The sequence below is a fragment of the Chaetodon trifascialis genome, chromosome 14 (assembly GCF_039877785.1).
Source record: "Chaetodon trifascialis isolate fChaTrf1 chromosome 14, fChaTrf1.hap1, whole genome shotgun sequence".
Taxonomy (NCBI): domain Eukaryota; kingdom Metazoa; phylum Chordata; class Actinopteri; order Chaetodontiformes; family Chaetodontidae; genus Chaetodon; species Chaetodon trifascialis.
Window position 1 is genome coordinate 3,386,318 of NC_092069.1, and position 25,107 is coordinate 3,411,424.

The 25,107-nt window shown below is 40.7% G+C and overlaps 1 protein-coding gene across 3 annotated transcripts in view; it reads right to left on the reverse strand.

The window, feature by feature from the left end:
* The window catches only part of atp10d (ATPase phospholipid transporting 10D), a 58,794-nt gene that overhangs the window by 25,197 nt on the left and 8,490 nt on the right, over positions 1-25,107 (reverse strand). For all 3 annotated transcript variants that reach the window (XM_070978863.1, XM_070978862.1, XM_070978861.1), the window contains exons 2-8: positions 24,799-25,101; positions 23,893-24,087; positions 13,639-13,843; positions 7,699-7,784; positions 7,032-7,138; positions 1,593-1,724; positions 1,206-1,318 (exon numbers count right to left, since the gene is read on the reverse strand). In XM_070978863.1, coding sequence (XP_070834964.1) covers positions 1,206-1,318; positions 1,593-1,724; positions 7,032-7,138; positions 7,699-7,784; positions 13,639-13,843; positions 23,893-24,087; positions 24,799-25,067 — 1,107 coding nt within the window. In that variant the 5' untranslated portion in view covers positions 25,068-25,101. The remainder of the gene's footprint in view (positions 1-1,205; positions 1,319-1,592; positions 1,725-7,031; positions 7,139-7,698; positions 7,785-13,638; positions 13,844-23,892; positions 24,088-24,798; positions 25,102-25,107) is intronic.

Genomic DNA, 25,107 nt, shown 5'->3' on the forward strand with positions numbered 1-25,107 from the left:
AGAACTGATTAAGATTGAAAAATCCAGCCCTCATTCATTTCAATGAGACCACTGTGGTCGCAGCAGTGGGGATGCCAATGCTTTGCCTCGTCATCTGGGAACACACTGTGTTGGCCAATGAAACACATGCAGACACACCCACATCAACACAAAACCTTGCAGTATAATAAAGAGCAAAAACAGTGACGAAAAACCAGATAAAGTTTGTAACAAAACATACAGACAATGACAGCAAGACATTACAAATGGAGGTTATGATTTTGGTACACACTTTTACTTGTTTTATTAGTGGGAGAACTACATATTGTGTTGTGTATTTGTGTGTGCATATGTGTGACCAGTGGAGTGCAGTATGTATGTGAAAGAAGGAGAAAGGAGAAAATGAATAAATGCAATAATAATAATAAAAAGAAAATAAATTAATATAAAGATATGTGTACACACACACACACACACACACACACACACACACAAAATAACTTAACAATAATGGCAACTTGTGTTTTGGGCTTTCTTGCTTTCTTATCTTTATCTGCCGGCTGTCACTGCTTTGGCCAAGCCTCTGAGGAGGGAGCAGCTTCATTGTACTGTAGATCATTCTCAGTTTCTCACACTGCCTTGGCCCCACACCCTCTTGGAGTGAGCCAGTCCACTGCAAGTAATTTATTCTTTTCTTTCTAGCTGTTCTGTCATTTGAGTGGACACAGTCTTCACCCATGTCACCACGTCAGTCTGGTTTAACAGAACCCCTTCAAAAAATGTCATTAATGAAAAGACAAATTGAAGAGGAAAAGCAGAAAGAGAAAGATTTGTGTGCTGTATATACGAATATGATTGGAGTAAAATCATATTTATGTTGAAGAAAGCAGGCAGTTGATCAGTGAATGTAAATGATAACTGGATAGTCAACACAACTAAAAAAAACGCTGACGTTGTAAGGCCATTGTTGTATGTTTCACTGATAAATTGGATTACTCTTCTGTAATGAGCTGTCATATTTGAAACTTTTATAATTCAGAGTCAAATCTAAATTCTATCCATATAATCCATTAAAAATAGCTTTAAATATTTATTCCTTTTCATCTTTGGTTATCCTGATAAAGAAAAGCTTTAACAGGTCTATACTGTACTTGCAGCTCGTAAGACTTTAATACCTGTGCAAAAGTGCAATTTTTAGCCTGGAACTGAAATGGTTTACACTCTACCTGTAGCACAATGATCATAGTCCAGAAGATAGTGAATCCAGCCAGGGCAGGAGACGTCTCCCCATCAACCTCATATATAGGGTCTTTGAGGTTCTTCAGCCAGAGACCGTGACCTGAAAAACAGCAAGGAACCAGAGCAGCTCATCACTGTGAACAGCTACAGACTACAGCTGGACAAGGCCCAATCTCTCACTTACATATTTTTTACTGTCCTTTTGTTGACTAGACACAGTGGTTTCCACTGAAATATTCATTCTCCACTGGTCTGCATGAGGCTTCTCCATTGGCCTGTATGTCAGCTACCTATATACTGCAATACTGCTGCTGCTGTTCATAGCTGTGTAGTGAAGTGACAGCTGTGCGGTGTCAGTCAGTGTTGGTACACACCTATGGCAGCAGTCAGACACATGATGATGAGCAGGAACACACACCACAGGACATCTGTGTTCAGACGCTTTTCCAGCTGGCTGCGCTTGTACCTTGGCCCACTGTTGTTCATCATGGCTTTAGTCTCATGACCTGAGTCATACAGCAAGAAAAGAACAGACCGCAGCCATATAGCAAAGATCATACTGAAGGAAGAACATCAACAAAACCGAAACATTTGCAGGAGTTTACATAATGTGGGCATCATAAAGCTTCCCTTTAGATTAAGTTTCATCACTTCCATAGTTTTATCCTTGAGTCAACATATTACATGATTTACAGATCCACCTTAAACTAACCTCAAATTCTGTTTTATTGTTTCTCAAAATGTGTGGTTAAACCAGACAACTCTGGTTCTGGTATCAAACAAATTTACCCTTCAAATCCATGGTGGTTCAGTTTATTACGTGTGCAAGCTGGCAATCAAATTCTGGCAGGGACAACCAGACCAAGTAATTCCAGTTTCAGGATACGGAGGAAATAATGACCATAAAGATCTGAATCACAAAAGCGGCTGAATGCTCAATTGTGAAATTTAGTCATACAGGGGAGGTGTATGTGGGGTTGATTCAGAATAACTACCATGTGTATTCATGCTAATGAAGGAAAATGTCACCCAGTGCAACAGTGAGGCTCACTGTTGTGGCTTTAATAGTTTTGGGGAGAAAACTGAGCTCTATGGCACAGAGGAATAAGATACACCGGGCTTTGGATGCATACTCAATACTTGTTTGTAGGATACATCCATTGATGGTTTGGGTGTGCCCAATTTGTGGACAAGAAGAAAAATCTAATATAACGCAAGACTTCCTGAATCTTTAATATACTATACTTGTGATCTGTTGTGACTGGTTGATTTAGGAAGTCCTAGCTGGATTAGAAAACCCAAAGTAAGTTGATAACAAGGTTGGTGATACCTATGCAGGACCAACAATGGCTTAGTGAATGACAAAGGGAGCCACGCTAAATTGAACTCCTTTGGGAAACACGTCCCTGCAGTGGATCTGCTCACTTTCTGGGCGTACTACTATTCTGTTGTTATTGTTGTGTGTTACTGTTAACACAAATCTCAAGAGGATTCTGGGGAGGACAAGGAAATCAACTTCCTTTAGGAACATCTCAGACTGAAAGGGTCAGAGAGGACTGGAAGGCCCAAACTGACCAGACTGCAGTTACCAGGGGGAAGAGAATAACAACCACAGTGCTGCATTTGGAGAACTGACAAAAAGTCATGAAAAGATCAACAAGAATTGTCACAAAAATGTGAAGAAAACCTGCAGATGAAGGTCTGGCTGAGCCAGAGGAACAATGAATCAAAGCAATATGGAGTGCAAAAAACATAACATGACTCTGGAAAACTGCCTCAGGAAGGAGAAGAGAGAAAATACCTGAGAGGAGCAAATGAAAGATGATTTCACAACCAACCAGTAACTACAATCAAAAAGGAATGGAGGAAAGGGTTCTGGAGGTTTTTAAAGAGGAAGAACAAGGCTGTAGTTTAACTGGTTTCTTCTCCCTCCCTCCCTTACCTGTCTGCCCCTCACCTCCTTCATCTCCCTCCCTGCCCTGCCCTCCACTGTCCAAACTCTAAACCCAGTGTTGGTGAATGGAGTTGGTTCACATGTCATTATGTAACCTACAGCTAGTGTGAAACTTCAGTCATGTGATAACAAGTCAATCCCACCTGACATCTGTTACCAGCACTTACCCATGGTCTGGTTGGGTGCTCTATTTTGATTGGCTGGATAAGGTGTCCATTGATTCCGGATAATGGACACCAACCAAGTACTTCCAGTGAAAGTGTCTGTTCACTGTTCTAAATTAATGCATAGCTTGTATCTAAAATGAGTAACCATAGCAACAGGAACACAGTCAAAGCCTTGTTTACAATTTAGTGCAACTACGACTTCAACATTTTCTATTTGGAATATATGACAACTTGGATGACTTGAATACAGCTGAAGAAAGAGAAACTGAAAAGGCACAAGAAGTTAGAGTGCCAGTCCCCCCCATCCCCTCCCCTCACACTGGGGATTCCAAGTGCTTTCTCATTCATGGGGGGTGGCAAGAGTTGTGGGCATTGACTAGAGGGGCGTTCATCCAAAGAAGGTTGAGAACCACTGCGTGAACAAAAATGCTAATGTGTTTGGGAATGTGAGAATAACAATCAATCAAGTGAGATTATCTTTTTTATGTTACTTTCCTGTTTGCAATGTGTTGTATGACCAAATTACAAAAACAAGTGAAAAGGGACGTTTCAGCAAGTTTACACCAAAGATCCACTTGCAAAAGAACGTAGTCTGCAACACATTAAACTTACCAGTTTACACCAATGAAAGTAGACTTGACTCTTCCATATTTGTGTTTTCTGTCATGCAGTGGGAAAGTATGGAGCCCATTTTGAGCCATAACACAACAGATGTAACAATAATTGCTCATTTTAATGTTTAAGAAGATCAAACATTTATTTAAGTTATTTTGGGAACTATTTTGTTCATCACTTGCCTCTTGTGGTCTCAGAGGCTAATATAATTCGCATTGAACATTTAGCCAAACCCAGCTTGCACTCATCGGTTACAAAACAGTTTGGGAGTGTTTGATTTGTGTTACTTAGCATGTTTGCTGGGAGGTGCATTAAATCATCCATCCATCCATCCATCCATTTTCTATGCCGCTTATCCCTTTCGGGTCACGGGGGGGCCAGAGCCTATCTCGGCTGTCAACGGGCGAGAGGCGGGGTACACCCTGGACCGGTCGCCACCCGATCGCAGGGCTGCATTAAATCAATAATAATAATTGATTAAGGTAGGTACAGCCTTTTTTTAATACAATGAGGTAGAATAAGGACTGACACAACCACTGGCATTATGTTATATGTTATGTTATATAATGTATTTTCAATAATAGTGTTAATTCATTATAAAAATGCATAATGCTATATAAAAACTGACTTAGACTACTGTAATTATGATTGATGTCCTGCCCAATCCAGTTGACAAACCTGTCAACACCTGTCTTTGAAATTGAAAGTATCATCAGTCCCTCTGCTGTCTGTCTAAAACTCCTTGTTTCTCTTCATATTCATTCTTCTCTCTATGTTTCCCAAGTCAAAGCTGTCAACACTAGTCCTCTGTTGCCCCAAGTACCTGTCCATCCTCCACCTAGGACCATTGACAGTCATTCTGCCTATACTGTCCAATGTCTCCTGGTTGTGCCCGGCCGAGCTACGACTTGCAGTATTTGGTGGATTGGGAGGGGTATGGGACAGAGGACCGCTGCTTTATACCCCGTTAACAAATTCTGGATCCCTCCCTCATTTTTGACTTCCATGTTACACATCTGGGCAGCCCAGTCGAATGTCAGATGGCACCAGTAGAGGGGGGGTACTGTTACATCTGCTATGAGAACATCATCTGATCTGCTGTATCCTCCTGTCTCCCTCAGAGCCTCTCTCTCTTCCTTCCTGTGTGTCTGTGTGGTGTGTAACGGCCTGAGTGGAGACAGCCTCTCCAGCTGCATCCTATCCTGTCATCAAGACTCCTACAAAGACTCAGCTCTGCTACATCCACCCTGTCCGTCCGTAGCTCCTCCTCCAGATGCTGTCTCTGCTACCCACTCCTTGGTCTCTCTGCTTTGTTTGACCCAGCTCATATCCCATTCCTGTTGCCCGGCAATAAATAACTGAAAATTGTTTACCTGACTATGTGTCTGTGTCTGCACTTTGATTCACTAGTTCAGCCCAAAAAAAGAAGACTCAGTGAACTGAATGATGACTGAGTCAGTGTATGTTTAGATCGTACACTACACTCTATACAGGATGAATATTGTAACAATACAGTTCATGGCTGGTAGTAGGGGTGGGTGCCTGCTCCAACTCACCTGACTGGTTACACTTGCATTATCGTTACTCAGATAAGACACAGGAGCTAACGTATTTTTGGTAACACCTGATCTAGTGATTGAATGACTCAGGCTTTGACCATCCACCTCTCTCTACTTGCTCAACCTGCTTGTCTTGAAGCTATAGAGAAGTCCCTGCTCTGCAAAAGAAAAAAGTCCATACAGCAATATCACTGCATAGTTAATTTGCATATTTGGTCACAGTGCAGGCATAATAGAGATAGTAAGAATCATGTTTTGCTGTTCTAAGGTTTAATACAACACCAGACGAATCATGCCCTGGAGAAGAGGTTTAAACAGGTTGGCACAGGTCTCTTTCAAAACCTGGAGCTCTACACATTTAGTCAAGACAAAGGAAGAACATGATCCTTTGTTGCCTTTGTGTTTCATGTTCACACACTGACTCATTACAAAACCGAGCAGAGAAAACATGAGGTCATATGGACTAACAGATAAATCACTGGACAGTTTTGGTGAGGTCATCCAGCATCTGGCTACAGTACATGGACCAACATGGAGAAATCAAATTCTGGTGACTGACAGCAGATTAAACAACACTTTACTGCACCTGATATGTTATATTACCTTCTCTGGTATCAGAATGCACCAAGAGAAAACTAAGCATGAGCATTATTATTCCAGACTGTAACTGGACTATGTGTCTCAAAAGATGATGGGAAGAAACGGGAGGAAAAAGAGGGATCTTGTACCGAACCATTACAGTGAGGATAGTTACTGTGTGGTTGCTTACACAAACCTGTTTGATCTGCTTTATACCTATTGATTAATTAGGGAAAATCCTTGCACTCGCATGCTGATGTGCAAACATGTTACCATGGTTACCAAAATGATCTGATGAAATTGCTCATACACTTTCACACTTTCTTCACAATTCATGATCAGAATATGAATTGAATAGCTGTTTAGCCACTGAATTAATACTAACATTAAATTCATGTCACATCATACAGTCCTGTGGCTGGTCTGCAAACTTGGAACCAAACCATGACCCACCTTTTAAGGTGGTCTGCTTGCTTAAGTCCACCACTGACAGCTCAACACCCTAAATGAGCCACACTAAAGAGTTCATTTGAACTAAACCAAAGCACGACTGCAAGCAAATCAAGGTGCTCAACTGCACATGAAGATAATACAAAGATTCAAGTGGATGTGAAAGTGAGACAAAGATATGTTGACACAGAACATCATCACAGAAACAACCAGAGCCGCTCTTGAGTTTTAAGTTTCATTTATACAATCATTGGCTGTTTGTGGTGGAAATAGTCAAGGGTGGCAAATTTGCATGAATAAAGTGAGTCAAACAGTCAGTTTGTGTTCTATTTTAAAGCACTTAAAGAAGACACCTACAGGATTTCTAACATAAAAAACAAAATACATTTTTCAAGTATGTGATTGCATACTTCAAACTGAAAACTGTAATTAGCAGGCCAATATAATTGCTAGTAGTCAGATCTTTTGCAAATGATGATTTGCCCTTACCAGCATAGACCACGATGCCCACTACAGTCTCAGTATTGCGGATGGTGCAGCTTCTCAGAAGGAGGTTGCTGTTATGGAGGCCAACACGAACCCCATTGGGGTGCTCTCTGTGGAATAACACAAACACACACACAACAGGCCGAAGCCAGAGCTTAGCTGCTCAACATGATCCAGTTTTACAGGTGTGTTTAAGAGACAACTAAAAGTGTGGTTGAGGCAGTATAATGGTTTGACACAGGATTTACCGCAGTGTTTTGTGGAAGTGGAAGTGGAAGTGCAGGGGCATTGGCCATGATTGTTTTTTTCACTTAAATATGGAGACATTTTGATTTCTCAAACTCGATACTTAAAAAGGACCTTAAAAATGATTAGCATCCACAGCTTTTGTTAGTGTCTGTACAGTGTGGCCCTGTGATTTAGCAGCAGTCACACTGTCACCATCTGATGGCAACTTTTCTTGAATACCTTTTGCAAAATGATATAATTGATAAAGATATAGCAAGACAGCAGCCACAAAACAATATACATGCATATACATAATTAGACAGGGCTAATATATGTACTACAAAGATGGTAACACTGATCCTGATATTAATCTCACGGCACTGTGTACTGAAGTATACACAGACAGACGTGTTTAATCACAGTAAGATGAAAAGGAACTCACATGTAACCTCTGAACCTGCTGAGGTCATTGTTGGGGTTTTCACACTCAATACGACTGTGGAAGTTTTCAAGGGTCACCTCTCCTCCCTGGTAAAGACACACATTCAACCAAACATGCAGATAAATACATATGCCAACTCACAAAGCACAATTGGAGGGAAATGACATGGGACGTTGTTTTCTTCCATTGCAATTTTTACTGGGTGACTTTTATGGCAGAGTTGAGATGTCGAAATAAAACATGTTTATCCGGCTGTCAAAAATAATCCAGAGAATGAGACAATATTGTCACACACACTGCAGAGGGCACACTTAAAGTAGACCTATAATAATATTTGTAATATTGTAGTTCCTCCATAAATGTGCTTGAGGTGTATAATGCAGTCCAAAACAATACCACCATAAAGATAAGATAAGATAAGATAAGATAAGATAAGATAAGATAAGATAAGATAAGATAAGATAAGATAAGACTTAATTGATCCCACACAGAGAGCCAGCAAGTATTACAGAGAGTAAACACAGTGCTTTAAAGGGTCAAGATAAAGTGTACGGGATACATAACAGAAAAACAACTATGCATATGTACATTTGTACAGATTATAAAAAATAATCAATAGCATATCGTCCTACTGCCATAAAAAGTACTAATGCCAATATCATTATGAAAAAACTACTAATGTGTCTTTATGTCTTTTATTGGGATCCCCAGTACCACCAGTGTAAGTATTGGCTATTTTTCCTGCGGCCCACACACATACAATCACATACGCTACAACCATATAAACACAACAAATGTAACAGCTCCTCTCATAAATTTATAATTAAGTAATAAGGTAGAGAAAGAAATGGTCATCCATTACAACACACATTAAATGAAAAACAGAGTTATAAAATTAATCGCAATTCCTCCAGAAATCATCATACCTTTACCATTTCATCATATGTCCATACATGCATAGTCCTTCATAATAAACATAAATCATAATCAGATGGACCTTCTTAAAGTATGTATTTATCATCCTGTGCCTTCACACATTAAATTCAGAGAAAAAAAGGGCACTAATTTCACATTCTCTGCTTTCACCAAGTTTCCATTCTGTTACTTACACCATTTTCCTCATCTATGCTTCCTTAAATAGTTACAGATACTGTTTTAACAAAATTTTGAACTGGTCTTTCGTCTCCTCTTGAACAATATGCAATGGCAATGAATTCCACCTAACCATGGCTCTGTACACAACTGTGTTCTGCATCATACTTGTCTTTGCCTTAGGTAGAATAAACCTTCGTTCAGTTGCATATCGTGTTCGATAACTGTGTTAAGCAAACTGCGTGAATAACCTTTTATTTAATATCTTTGGTGATTGTGTCAACAGTACATTTCTGACAAAATTTAACAAAACATAGGTGGATCTCTGACTGACAGTTAGCCAAACCAGACTGTCATGCATGTCTAATACATTAGTTCTGTAAGAACACTGTAAAGCACACCGTGCTGCTTTATTTTGAGCTATTTGTAATTTTTTTTAACTCTTTGATTGTTGCACTATACCAAATCATAAAACAGTAATCAAACTGTGACAGAACTAAAGCATTCAGAACATGTTTGATGACATCTGGTGGCATAACTTTTAATACTCTCCTTACAACTGACACACCCCTATCCATTTGGTTCAAAATGTGATCAGTTTGTTTAGACCATGATAGTTCAAGATTATACCCAGAAGTTTTGTCTCTCGTACTTGGTCAGTCTGTATATTGTTTATATTTAATTTCAATTGTGGTTCAGCTTTTGACTGATACCTAGATCCTATTATTATAGACTTTGTTTTACCAGCATCTGTGTGGAGTTTGCATGTTCTCCCCGTGTTCACCCGGGGTTTCCTCCTTAATAACCCCCACTAAAAACATGCAAGAAGATCACTGCCTGACCAACGGTGACGAAAAAGGATGGGTCCCCGGGCACGGGCACCGGCATCGGCTGGCAGCTGGCAGCCCACCGCTCCTGGTCTGCCGCGGAGGAACGACGGACCGAGGATGGGTCAAACGCGGAAAAATAATTTCACATAAAGCATGGCGTGTGTACAGTCTCCTCTTCCCTGTAGCATGTGTGTGCTGTGATGAATAAAGTATAAAGTATAAATCTTAATTTAAGAGATTTAAGCACCAATTTGTTGCTCATTACCCATTCTACCACTGACTTCAACTCCTTATCTAAAATTGTATTGAGCTCTTCAATTGATGGCGCACTGCATATATTGTCGAGTCATCTGCGTACATCGCAATTTGAGCCTTTTCAAGAGCTAATGGCAGATCATTTACTAAAACAGAAAACAATAACGGCCCTAAGCACCTACCTTGAGGTACTCCACAGTCAACCTGTCTGACCTTTGACGAGCTACCATTGAAGAATACTGTCTGCCTCCTATTTGTCAGGTAGCTTTCCATCCATCTTAATGCAGCTAAAGCAAAGCCATAATATTTTAACTTATCTAACAATAAAGAATGATCTATCACATCAAAAGCCGAAGTCAAATCAAGTAACACTACAGCCACTACATTCTTGTTATCTTGCTCACTTTGCCAATCATCTACCATTTGTATCAGAGCTGTGGAAGTGGAATGACCAGGCCTATAAGCATGTTGATAATCTGTATTTAAACTATTTACATCAAAGTAAGTTTGTATTTGTTCAAAAACAATTCTCTCCATAATCTTTCCTAGAGCTAGTGATGAACTAATAGGATGGCTATTTGTACTAGAAAATGGTGCCGCTGGATTCTTTGAAAGTGGAATGAGTTTCGCTATCGTCCATGCCTGTGGGCAAATACATTTTTCAATACTCTAATTAATAATATGACAGACAGGAACAGCAGTTAAATTAGCAACAATTTTAAGAAATGTTACATCTAAATTATCAATACCTGGTGGCCTGTCCTTCCATTTATTTAGCAGACACTCAACATCAGAAATGGTAACTTTTTCCATTTTAAATTTACACTTCTTATTCTTCATTATTAAATCACTAATTAGTGTTGTGGAAGTATGACTGTTTAATTGTTGCATATTTCTCCTCAAATTGTTTATCATATCATGAAAACAATCAATGAAATAATTAGCAATTAGTGCTGGTTTTGTCAAGAAGTTTTCCTCAACTTCAAAATATGCAGGACAGGATTTGGGCCTACGTCCTATCATGCCATTTACTAAACTCCACAACCTTTTCTTATCGTTTTTTACATCCTTAATTTTATTTCCATAATACAAGTGCTTTTTCTTTTTATTTGATGCCGTTACATAATTCCATAACTCCTATAAATTATCCAATCTGATTTGGATTGAATTTGATATAATTTGTTTGCATTTTTTGCATCATCTCTTTGTTTCATTCGTTCCCTCAGTTCCTTGTCTATCCATGGTGATCTCAAATTCCTGACTGCCTGCTGTTATACTTTGGTTGGTGTTATGTTTTTCTGTTGTTGTTTGGTTGTGTTTCTCTGTGTCTGTGTTTCTGCAGGGGAGGGGTGACCAGACTGAGCAGAGGGTTGACAGCGAACCTGCTGCTCATCTGCTTGATTCTCCCCTGCATTTAAGCAGCATGGTGGCTCTGCCTCGCTGCCAGATTGTTTGAGCCAATGCGATGATCTTTCCAGCCTTGTACCTTGCCTCATCAAACTTCCTAGTTTGTGTGTAAATTTTCCTGCCGCTGTAGAGCAAGTCTTGTTTTGGTCGTGTTTAGTTTTGGTGTTTTTGATAGATTAATTCTCATGCTTTAGTTCCTTGATTCTTTGCTAGTGTTATTATTACTGCCCGCTCGCCATGGTGTAGTTGATTTTGTGTTCTAGGCTGATTTTCCATTCCTTTCATTTTCTCGAGTTTTGTACCCGCTGTTGTGGTATCGTCATTGTATTTTGTAAACAGCTCTTACTGTTTGTGCCTCTTGGTCTGCCCAGGGGATCCAACTAAAACTCACTCGATCTTTAGATCGTAACACCTGCTTTCTAAGTGGTGCGTGTTTCTCAATCACTTGCATAAATAACACATTAAAGACCTCAAGGGCATCATCTGGGTTATCCTTTTCTAATACATAATCCCAACATATATTGTCAAGATCCTGTATAAATGACTCTTCACAAAATGTTTTCATTGATCTTCTGAATACTACTCTAGGTCCCGCCTTTGGAACCTTTGTCTTTCTTACTAGCACTACTAAATTGTGATCACTACATCCCACTGGGACAGATATTGCATTGAGCATAAATGACTAGCATTTCTAAATGTATGATCAATGCATGTTGCACTTTTGGACCCATCTTTCTTCATGCACACCCTTGTCGGTTTATCCACCATTTGCACCAAGTTACATACACTAGTTATTACTTGCAGCGTCCCTCTAAGTTCACAGTGCGACATATTCCAGTCAATATTTAAATCTCCTAAAAAAAATCATTTTCAAGATCACACACTGTATCCAACATTTCACACAATTTATCCAAATAAATTAACTTTGCATTTGTAGGTCTGTAGCAACATCCTACCAGCAGAGGTTTCAAATGTGGCAAAATAATTTGCAACCAAATAACTTCAATATCAGCGGGCATTAAATCAAATCTTACTTTTGCTGGTATTTGATTTTGAATGAATACTGCTACACCACTTCCATTAGCATTCCTGTCTCTCCTATATATACTATATCCCTGAGTATCAAAAGCAGAGTCATTAAATGTGTCATCTGAGTTTCAGATATTGCTAATAAGTGAATACCACATGCTAATATTTCTGCTATCTCAGTCATTTTATTTCTGAAAACTACAAATATTTATATGTGCCAATTTTAACCCTTTCCTTGGCAACTGTGTTAAGATCAATATGGTGTTTTAAATTCTCGTTTTCCTGCCCTTTCAATTTGAAAGCTAGAGATAAACATACATTCACCCCATTCAAGACACACACTCACATACACAACCCCACACTTAAACACCTACAAATTACCATACATGCTTCCTACTCATTACACTTAATAAAGAGAGCATACTTGTAGCTCCCTCACATAATCAAATAATAATCACTATTAGAACTAGATCTAGGTTACATTTCACTGAGGTCATATCTTTAATTAATCAAATTTTGTATTTACATGAGTAATTAATAACATTAAACAAAAATATAAACAGTCAATAAACAAACAAATAAATAACTCAAAAGCCAGTGTTAATTGGCCAAGAAATAAAATAAAAAGTTAATGAACAAGTAACCGTAGATACATAAATAATTTAAATAAATTTTGGTGAACATGGTGCGTTTTCTCCTTGTTTTGGTTTCTTTCCACACAGAAAAATTTGAACTACAAGCTACAGTATATGAGAACACTGGTGTATTGGTCAGACCTTGTTATTATTATTATCTTATTCCCTAAAATTTGTCTTTAAAAAGGAGTTTTGCGGAATTCTTCATTTAGTCCCAGAGGTCCCTTGTTTAAAGGTGATATACACTATCCAATTGAGTTCTTTATGGAAATATTTCCCACTATCACCTCGTTGTTTGTGGAGGAAAATATGTTCAACATCCTGACATATCTGGGAAGCTTTTGCTTCAGCAGGATATCTAGTTCCAGGACTTTCATATCACCTGTATGTGTTACATTAAGCTTTGTTCCTCTTATCTTGTTAACTGTTTCACCTTTAATGATGGTTGAAAATATTTGTTGGAAAATTACCTTGGTTAAAAGAACTACATTTGAGGAAACACAGCTTTTCAACATGTAATAAAGTACAACATAAAAAAATATTAAGGGAGCAAGAGAACCGCTTCGATTCCTTTGGAAGCAGAAACCATTTAGTTTCGAGATGCATTAATGCATAACACGTCAATAAATATGCTGGTTTGCCATAGGGGCCAAGAATTGAGGCAAAGACACATCTTACACTTCATGTCTTACCTGCAGTTGGGGGTCTAAAACCACCTGTCTCTGCTTCAGGTTGGTCTCTCCGTCTAGGTTGGCAGTCTCAATATAACAAACCCCATGAGGGTCAGAGGAATACAGCAGCAGCATGTCAGCAGGGATGATTTCATTACAGGACAGACGGACAAAGTCTCCAACTCGCACATCCTTCCAGCACTGGTCAATGTAGGCTTTCTCCTTGCTATGGGAAATTATGTACAGACACACAAGAGAGTGCAGGTTAAAAACATCTTGGGCAAATGATCGACTACTGAGACTACTGAATTTTTGGTGAACAAGAGGTTACATTTTAATTAACCCGATGAATCACAATGAAAGATTCAGACTGGTCGGTACTGAGGCCCCTCTAGCAATACAGGCTTTTTAAAAACATTTTTGGACAGAAAGTAGAGAGGTCCCAGGCAGTGGCAGAAATGAACAGTTACTAAAGTACTGTACTTAAGCACAATTTTGAGATATTTGTACCTTAAGGGTCTCTCTTCTTGTTACCAGTAAGAATTTTGCCACTGAATTATGAACCAGCTACAGGCGAATTTGGGCAGACTGACTGACTCCCACATAAATTGACTGTAGTCAAGAGGTAAGGTAAGTAAAGTAAATGTCGACAGTGTGACAGTCTCCTCTTTTATGAACCTTGATCCTGATGTTGTAGCTTTATTACACATCTACATTTAATATGGTGGTGTTCACAATAAGAGGAATGCAAAACAGGAATATGGAAAGTAGCTTGTACAGTAAAGAACTAAACCTAAAGACCCCTGTATACTTCATCTACTGATCTACTTTCTTGCTCACATAAATTTGGCACGAACCACTCAAATTTGTCTACAACTGTGCTTCCTATAAGCAACTACTTTTTGATTATTTGGCTCCAGCTGATTACATCCAACAGTTTTAATTAGCTGGTGATCGCACAGCATTATTTTGCCCACAGAACACAATTTTGATATCAAATTACCTTCTTCATAATGCCCAACAATTTGAAGTTCCACTATGTGGAGCAAAGTTCAGGTTCATTCAGGTGAAAAAAACAGAAAGACTACAGGAAGTGGACACAGGTCAATGACAGTGAATGATGAACATTATTATTGTACAATATACATATATTAAGGCTATACCGTATGATCTTTAAGGTTTTTTGACCATGGAAACAGTGCTAGCCTTTAAAACTATACTGTATATATGAAATGAACCCTATGGAAGTGAAAGGTCCTGGTGGTATTTGCCAACGGAGGGCCTGCATTCTTCTTAAAAGTTCAGAGGAAAAAAAACAGCCCTTTGATTGACGGGCATTATTACATAATGTGAATACAATCAGTGGTCCAACACCCTTTCCAAGCAATGCAGCAGGGCAAAATTACTATCACTGTACATTTTATTTTTTAATTGTAATCCAAAAATAGCACTGACAATGTTGTATATCCCAAACATTAGCATACAGAGATGGATGTCATGAAAACAACAGTTATTGACTGTTCTGACCAGCTTGTAATAAATATAAAATACAGGATCTGGATATATTGATGATGTGTTGAATACAGATCTGAGAAGTCCTCAAAAAAGATTATGGACCATGTAAGTCTACTGGGGGAAGGAAGAGAAGAGATTTAGCAAATGAGCAGGGTTTTTGTTGTGTGAGAAAGTCATTGGGAAGGGTTTGTCAAGGGGAGGTGCATACTCATTTGCAAGAAGTGACGTACAATCCATTGTAAAGCCTTAACGGAAGCCTTGACTCTTGTCTTTGGCCACATTTGGCCTTTTATATAGCAACACTGAAGACAGCAAAAGTTATTATGTTCGTAAGTGGTCTTAATTAGTCTCAAAACCTGTGAATAGTCAAACCCAGTTAGTACATAATGCAAATGCACAGAACAGTTTCTGCAAGCTGAAAACCATTCACACGAGGACGGATTTCTGCTCTGCAAGCACAAATTCAGTCCTATGTTCGACACTCACTGTGCCCTCACAACTGCTCAACACTCCTGACTTTTGACAAGGGAGCAGACAGCAGCTCATGTCTGCCCTCCTTTGATTAGTCATTCTCTATTGTGACCGTGACCTTTGATTGGCTGGTGTTGATCGTTCGATCACTGACACATTCGAAGACAGGCAGCAAAAAAAATGCTCCCTTGTGAGAATGCTTTTGGTTTCATTCCTGGTTCATTCTTGTTTTGTGGGAAAGGCTTTTTGCTCATTTTAATTCTTTCATTCTTGTTTTTGTTAACAATATCACTTGTGCCAACTAGAACTTTTAGAGAAAGATCAGAGCAGAGAAAAGGGAGCACAAAACTGACCACAACTACCCTTCTTGAAACAAAAAATGAGAAAAAAAATTGATGTTGAGAATATATAGGTCCAAAAGAATAAGACATGTTAGGTGTTGGTTGTCTAATTAAACTGACTGAAAGCAACATTTAACCTACCTGCTGTAAACATGGCAGAGAAGCCTGTTGATCAAATAATCCGACTTAAACCTGCGGTAGTCTTCCCAGATATCCTTGAGCGCTGTCACCAAGAGCACCAGTATGATAGGAACCAGAGCGATCTCTGGCTGGAAGGCTTCCACCTCAGGAACAAAGTTGAGAGCAGCAAGGAAGATGAAGTAGACATTGGCAAATCGATGGAGCTGTTCAAACAGATTCTTGGGCAGGAAGGAGAGGACAGAATACTTTGTCGTCCGGATCTTGTTGCCTTTATACAACTTCAGGATTTGACTCAGTTCTTCATCCTCTGTAAAGGAAGGTACCACTGTCCTCTTCTTTCGCTGACTTTCCTTGGTAGAATGAAGACGGGACAGGCATTCCAAGCTATACATGAGTCCACTGCTCGAGTGGATTGAGATTTGCCTGCCGGTTTTTGTCTCCGCTCATAAGTCTTACCTACCTGCAACTGTTCCCCACTTGTAATTTTACTTCCACATTCATGGTGTCCCTGAACTGACCATTCTGATGTGGAATCTTTTCCCCCTGTCCCTCCTAAGTGAAGGCATAGACGTGGCAGGTGAATGGAAGAGATGAGTGGATAGTTAACTACCTTAATGACGTAATTTATTGACACTCCTCTAAAGGGCTCTCATGCTTTAAATAAACTCAAAGTTCAAGTTTTACAACTGCCTCAAAAGACATACAGGAGAAAGGAGCGTCACAGAGCAGCTGCAGCAACTTTGCGGTTATTTATTTCCTGATGATCTTTCAAGATCATAGCAGTGGAAAATGTATATATCCATTAGTGAAACTGAATAGCATAGTTTGATAAACCACTCTGTTAAAAAAGGCTTCCTGATAATGAGATTACTGTACATTCTAAAATATTGAAGTGATGGTTCTTCCACTGATAAAGCTTCCAAGATAAACAAATGCAAGCACAGCAGCAAACAGTTAACAGTTGCCTTGATTACTATGAACACAATTTCCCGTCAAGGAAGTGTTTTGTTCTTCTACCACACAGTCATAGAGGGGGTGGTCAATGTGCAACATGTCTCTCTTAGCAATACTGCATAAGTTCAACATGTTAAATTTTATATGTAATCACACAATAACAGTGGTATGAAATTTTTAAGTATTTTTAAGTTGTGCGCCTGGCTTTCCTCCTCCATTCCTGCTGAAGTCTGTTATGTTAGCTGCAGTGGTCCGTGTGACTGTGCATATTTACACCTGGTATTAAAATAGGCTCTGTATCCAGATACTTTATCCTGATAATAAGCAATCCGATCTTGCCTTGCATTTACACCTGGTATTTTTAATGCATTCTCATTATTCTCATTGAGATCAAATCTCTGTCCTCAAGTGCCAAAGCTGTGTGTGAAGAATGTGTGTGAAGAGGGCAGGAGATCCACCCCAACCTCACTTAAAGAGTTCTGTGAGTTATTGAGTTCAGGGAAACTTAAGAAACTCTGTGAAATGCTGTCTATGCCAAATTCTAAACTATTTGTCCTCATGTGTGAATTCAGCAAATGTAGAATATTAAGTAATTGCCTTCTTTTCATTCATAATATTGTATGTTTGTCCCAGTGTGTTGCATTACCGGCATGCACGCTACTCGGTCACTAGATAAACTGATATGGTTCGTTTACAGCAGATCAGCTACACGGTTGCACACACAGTTATTTTTTATTGTATATCATTATTTTCCCACATATATTAGTTTAATTTTTCATGCAGTTCTGTTAAATAACACATTTGGTGCATTCATAGCACAGAATAGGTGTATAATCATTTGTTAGAGGCATGTCTCTTTCGCCGTCTTGCTTGCTCACTCTCAAAATTTGAACAAAAAACATAATATAGTTTATCTTAGCTAAAAACAACTATCTGTATCAATGTTATGTTGGGTACGGATGCCATCAAGCTGGACAGATTTTGTTTATAAGCTACCTCCAGATATGGTTAGGCAGATCCGATTACGATTACAATACGTTCACCCCTTTTTATCCAGATCATGTGTCCAGATACAGACAGATGCATTTTAATACCAGGTGTAAATGACGTCTTAGTCTAAACCAGTCAGTGTTTTGTAGCAATCACCTAAAGGCCACTAGAGAAAATCTATCTAGGGTTTACCTTATAGCTACTGCAGACATGGCCCTACTGAGGTGTCTGAATCAAAATCAAATCAAATCAACTTTATTTATATGGCACTTTTCATACATTACAGTAACACAAAGTGCCTCACAGAGGATAAAAACAAAAACAAAACAATACAAAACACTGTGAGAACCCGAAACCTCCCACCCCCCCCAAATATACACACAGATACACAATTACATACACACTCACGCACATACATAGACACACGGACAGACAGACATACATACCTACACACACAAACATACAGACACCCACATACATCCACTATCTGTCGCTGAGGAGACATGGATGGGCACCGAAATCCGAGGTGAGGAAGAAGCTACCTTTGCGGGCAATGCACACCGAGAGGAATCATGGTCCATGACTGCGGGGGCGCTAACACAGGGACCACCCCAGCCCAGGCAGACAGGAGGCTCCACACCAAGGTGTAAAGCTCTCTAGCTACCCGGGCCAGGGCCATCCATGGAACAGCACCCCCATCGGTGAACCAGAATCAATTCCCGGTGTGGTAGGCCCCCAGGAGGAAACACTGGAAAATCGAGGGGTTAGAACAGTAAAATAAGATAAAAGGTATAGAAGCTAAAACTGAGGATAAAACAATAGAATGTATGAAATAGACCATAAATAATGACTAAAACAATTGAAATAAAACATTGAAATAACACAATAAAAAATAAAAATAAAAAATAAAAATTTATATAAAATAATAATAAAAAATGTAAGAATAGAAGTCAATTTAAGAAATTATAAATAGTTAAATGAGTCAGTTAAAAGCCTGATTAAAAAGATGGGTCTTGAGCCTCTTTTTAAAAACATCAACATTCTCTGCGGCCCTGAGGCTCTCTGGGAGGCTGTTCCACAATCGGGGCCATAATAACTGAATGCCACCTCCCCGTGTGTTCTAGTTCTATCTTGTGGTATTGTTAAAAGGCCAGCACCGGAGGACCTCAGGGTCCGCGAGGGTTGATAGGGTAAAAGTAATGCAGATAAATAAGAAGGCCCAAGATCGTTAAGACACTTAAAAACTAGTAAAAGAACCTAAAATCGATCCTGAAGCGCACGGGGAGCCAATGCAGCGATTTTAAAACAGGTGTAATGTGCTCCCGCCCTCTGGTCCTCGTCAGCACTCGTGCGGCTGAGTTTTGTAATAATTGTAAGTTATGCATGCTCTTTTTGGGAAGACCAGAGAGCAGGGCATTACAATAAACTAAACGACAAGAGATAAAAGCATGCATCAGCACCTCCGTACTGGCCTGAGAGAGGAACGGGCGGACTCTGGCTATATTCTTGAGATGGTAAAAACCTATCTTTGTTATGTTTTTGATGTGTGGAATAAAAGTGAGCTCAGAGTCAAAAATCACACCCAGACTTTTTACAGAATGTGTTGGTTTAAGATCTTTTAGTTTTGGTAAAAGTTTCTCTCTCTGGCCTTCAGGACCAGTGACTAAAACCTCTGTTTTGTCCCGGTTGAGCTGTAGGAAGTTTGCTGCCATCCATGACTTGATGTCTAAAATATAGTTAAAAAGGGCATCAATTGGCCCTGTGTCATCAGGAGACACGGCAATGTACAGTTGCGTATCATCAGCATAACTATGGAAGCTGATGCCGTGCCTCCTGATGACATCCCCAAGGGGCAGCATGTAAAGATTAAAAAGAGTTGGACCTAAAATTGACCCTTGGGGAACCCCACACTTTATCTTATGGGTTCCTGAGGAGCATGTATCCATACTTACAAAGAAACTTCGATCAGTGAGGTAGGACGTGAACCAGTTAAAAACCGTACCAGGGAGGCCGACCAGGTTCCTCAGTCTATTTAATAAAATGTGATGGTCTACTGTATCGAAGGCGGCGGTTAGATCCAGTAGAACCAAGACTGTGAGTTTATGATTATCTAAATTACACCTGATGTTGTTTCAAGTCTTTAAAAGTGCTGTCTCTGTACTGTGGTTCATCCTAAAACCAGACTGATGAGTCTCTAAAATATGTTTCGAATTTAAAAATTCATTTACTTGATTAAAAACAAGTTTTTCTAAAATTTTACTTAAAAATGGTAGGTTGGATACAGGCCGGTAGTTATTTAAAACATTGGGGTCTAAATCACTCTTCTTCAGAAGGGGCTTCACCACCGCCGTTTTAAAGGAGGTGGGGAAGACACCCGTCTGGAGAGAGCAATTGACCAAATACAGCAGCTGTTCCTAAAAGAACCCATAGAGTGTTTTAAAAAACGGTGTGGGAATTGGGTCTAAAAGGCAGGTTGTGGGCTTTACCTGGGAGAAAACTCGACTAAGTGTCCTCGCATCAACCAGGGCAAAACTCTCCAGTGTTTCCACAGGTCCAAGCAATGATCCAGGTGATAAAAGCTGTTGAGATAAAAGACTGGATCTTATGTCATTGATTTTTCTTCTGAAGTGGTCTGCAAAATCCTCACAAAGGGCGTTATCTGGTGTCTTGGAGGATCTTTTAAAATTTTTGTCTGTTAAAAGATCAATTGTGGAGAATAAGAATTTGGGATTATTTTTATGGTCATGGATTAGGTTTTGGAAGTGGGAGATTCTTGCTTGTTTGACTGTGTTATTGTAGATTTTGAGGTGTTGACGTAGTATTTCATAGTGAACTGTCAACTTTGATTTCCTCCATCTCCTTTCAGCACTCCTGCATTCCCTTTTGAGTTTTTTAATTTCCTCAGTTCTCCACGGAGGTGTGGGTCTTGTTTTGATTGTTTTGATAAAAAGTGGAGCCACTGAGTCCAGTGTTGACTTTATTTTATTGTTAAAGTTGTCAGTGATAAAATCGCAGGGTGCTGGTAAAATTTCGGCAGGAGTGCTCTGTAAGATCTGGATAAAATTTCCAGCCACTTCAGAAGTTAGGTAGCGTTTCCTCACTGTTCTCACAGCCTCCCACTGATTAAAACTGGTGATTGTAAAAAACACACAAAAGTGCTCAGACACAGCCAGGTCCACAACAGAGGGCGCACCAACCGACAGACCATAAGATATAACGAGGTCCAAGGTGCGCCCCCTGCTGTGGATCGGCTGCATGACATGTTGCTTAAAATCAAGGCAGTGTAAAAGGTTTAAAAATTCTCTGGACATTAAGTCTGAGGAAAAGTTGACGTGTAAATTAAAATCACCGGCTATTAAAATTCTGTTAAAAGAGGTATGAAAACTCACTAATAAAAGAAGTAGAATACTGGGGTGGTCGGTAGACAGTTATACAGAGGATCGGTGGGCTGCTAAAAACAAAGGCATGGTATTCAAATGATGAGTAGCTGTTAAAATTGACTTCGTTCATGTGCATGTTGGTTTTTGTGATTGAAGCAGTACCGCCCCCTCTTTTGCACCCCCTAGTTGAAAATAAAAAGTTAAAATTGGGTGGGGAAGCCTCGGTGAGAACAACAGGTGCGTCAGTGCCAAGCCATGTCTCCGTAAGGAGAATGCTGTCCAGGTTATTATCTAAAATTATGTCATTTATAATAAAAGATTTGTTTAAAAGAGAGCGCACGTTCAGCACAGCCATTTTAACATCTGTGCTGAACGTGCGCTCATCACGTCTTTCCAGTGGAATGTTAAAAACACAGTTTGATCTAAAAGTAGTCCTGGGTCTCGTTTGTCTGTGTGAAATTATGGTTTTGATTGTGTAAATATTGTCCTGTGCCACTGGGGTCACTGAGGGAGGGGCGTGTATGATGTAGGAGGGGGTGGGTGAAGGTGAGTGTGGGTGAGGTGCAGAGGGCGTGTGTATGGGTGTAGTGAGTCAGGAGGTGATTGTGGTGCAGGACCGGACTGTCAAGTCAATGTTGACTGATAAAAGCCGTGATCCCTCCTGGTTTGGGTGTAAGCCGTCTGGTCTGAAAAGGTGGGGTCTGTTTAAAAAAGTAAAAAAAATAAATAAATAAAATTGTCCACATATGGAATACTTTTTCCAAGGCAGTATCCCTTCAGCCACAGGTGCAGCTGGCGGAGGCTACTGGTGGTGACGTCACCATAGCGCAGCGGGGGAAGCGGGCCGGAAATAACCAGTCGCTTCCCCGTGTCCAGCATGCGGTCCACCATGGACCTGAAATCCCGCTTGAGGATCTCGGATTGCTGGTCTCTGAGATCGTTGATGCCGGCCTCCAGGACCAGCGTGGAGGCTGAGCTGTGGTGAGCACACAGCTGGAGGGTGGAGGACTCAACCTCCTTGACGCGGGCTCCGGGGCGGCAGAAGGTCTGGCCTCCATGCACCGTCACATGTCTGACCATCGAGGTCCCGACGACCAGCAGGGGGTGCACTGCTCCACGGGCTGCCTGGAGGTGCGTCGCTGGCAGGGCGAGACCTGGGGTTGGTGGCGCCGGCCCGCGGTTGCTCCTGGCCGAGATGGAGAAGAGGGGCCAGGCTGGACACGCGGATCCCGGCTCCTGGGCTGGGGAGGGCCACGACCAGCTGGGTGGACAGGTCCCGGAGGCGAGCTGGAACACGCTACCTTGGGAGGGAAATCCTGCAGGCTCAGGATGTCATACCTGTTCTCCAGTGGTAGATCCGGAGGCGGAGGAGGGGGAGATGGACGGGCCCCGGCGCCTCTGGTCACCGCTGACCAGGATTCCCTTGGCTTGAGTGGCGTTGAGCTCACCGGTGCTGGAGCCGCCGCTCCATCCTCCCTGATGGAGCACTGCCACTCCGGGGGGCGAAGACAGGAGGTGGAGGGTGCTGATGGCTTGGGCTTGGCGCCCTGGTGGAGCCAGCAGAGCTCGGCGAGTGCTGGTGCCGGAGATCCGGTGGTAATGGAGCCGGTCCACGGCAGGGTGGTGTTGTTCGCGGCCATCATGCTCCGGTTACCAGCGCCGGATGCCCTCATGTGGGCGATGAGTTTTGACTGGGTCAAGGCGACGGTGGAGAAATCCATGAGGATTTTGTCCCTCTCCTTGAGGTCAGCCTTCAGGCTAGAGACGCTGTCCCTCAGTTTTGAGAGGGTGGGGAGACAGGACTCACAGACCGCCATCATGCTGCCGCCTGTGCCGGGGATTCGTCACCCCGGAACGCAGAACCACCACAGGCAGGAGGTGAGTTAGATCCCACTGAGTTAAAAGGTTTTATAAAAAATGGCGCCTCGTTAATGCGCCTCGCTAATGCGATTTCGGCGTCACTACTTCCGTATTCCCTATAATAACTCTTACGCAGGTGTGCTGTACTCATCCGACTTAAGACTGGAAACAACATCTGAAGAAGGGCTTGTGTCTGAAACATCACATGGTGGTATAGGAATAGACTTTTATGCAATAATTATCTAGTTTGAAGACTCTTCTTTTCCATTTTTCACATGTATATTTGTCCAGCATCTAGTATTTATCATGTTTGGATGTGGGGCATCCTCAAAAGGTTCAGTCATTCACAGGTAAGGATGGAGCGAGGTTCACCACTTTGTGAACACATGATTGTATAAAGGATATTACTGCATGGGCTCAGGAACACTTAAAACCATTGTCTGTCAGTACAGTTTGTTTGCAAATGTCATATCATACATGTAGTGAAGCCTTGCTTGATGTCACCATGCTTAATGTCACATTGCAGATTCTACATTTGCATATAATTTATACCATCATTTGGATATTCTTTCATATCAGTGTATATCCCATCCCATCATAGACATGCATAAAGGTTTACTCACCCACAGAACACTGCCACTACATTGTTGTTGACGGTCTTGTCGAACAAGTAGCGTCTGTAGTCTTCCAGGGCATCTTTGATGGCAATAACAGCAAGAACCACCAGCAAAGGTATCATGGTAATTTCCTTCTGAAAGGCTTCAATAGCAGGCACCCAGTTCAGTAAGGCGAGGAACAGGAAGTAGAGGTTGGCAACCCTGCAGAGGAAGGAAGGCCCAGAGCCGCAAATCAGCATGTGCAAACCAGGTTGTGGATGTGCAACTAGTATCAGACCATTTCAAATGGTGTAATACCCACCGCTCAGGCTTAGACTGAAATATCTCAAAAACTATTGAATAGAAGGCCATGAAAGGTGTGACTTTCCAGAAACTGAAGATTAATGAGCTGAACTTTCCACCCAAACAACACAATCTATATAAGGTTCTTATCATCAGTTCTTGCCCATTTAAGAGACCAAAACTAAACCAATGTGCAATGAATTCTTCCAACGAAAACAGACACACGAGCAATTTTGCTTGCGTTTGGATAAACAGGTTTCCCTGAATCATTTTCATTTACAGCATCTTGAAACGTTTGGTATAAGAGAACAATCACAGTGGAAACCAAACAGCTGCCTGGAGAAACACATTCAAACAGTACAACACTGTGGTCTTTGGAAAATAAGTTTGTGCATCTTAAATTGGATAAATCTTGCAGAAACATTGGTACTGCATGATTCATTAATACAAAACTAAAATATTTCATTTTAAATAACCTTTCTCAATGAGTGGATTTCATGCATAATGGACAATTATTATATTTCATTGTAACCAACCAGCTCTCAAGCAAAAATATAATTTTTTTTAATAAATAAATACATTTTTTAGTTATTCATTATTAGTTTTGTTTTAGTAAAGTAAAGATCTGACCTGTGGAACTGCTGGAACAGGTTCATGGGGATGAAAGTCAACAAGCTGTACTTTGTAGTGTGGATGGCATTGCCCTTATAGCTTTTGGAGACAGCTTCAAACTCCTGTTGGTGGGGCCCATGGCGGGCAAATACTGTTCTCCGCTTCCCACTGACTCTGTGTGGGGAGCTTTTGTTGGGCAGGCCATCAGGGGCAGAGTACCAGCCTTGCCCCGAGTTTCCTTCCAGCAACTGTCGACAGCGATGCTGCACCCAGTGGAGCTGCTCCATCTAGGCAGCAGACAGAATTCACAATGTCTTCATCCTGCAG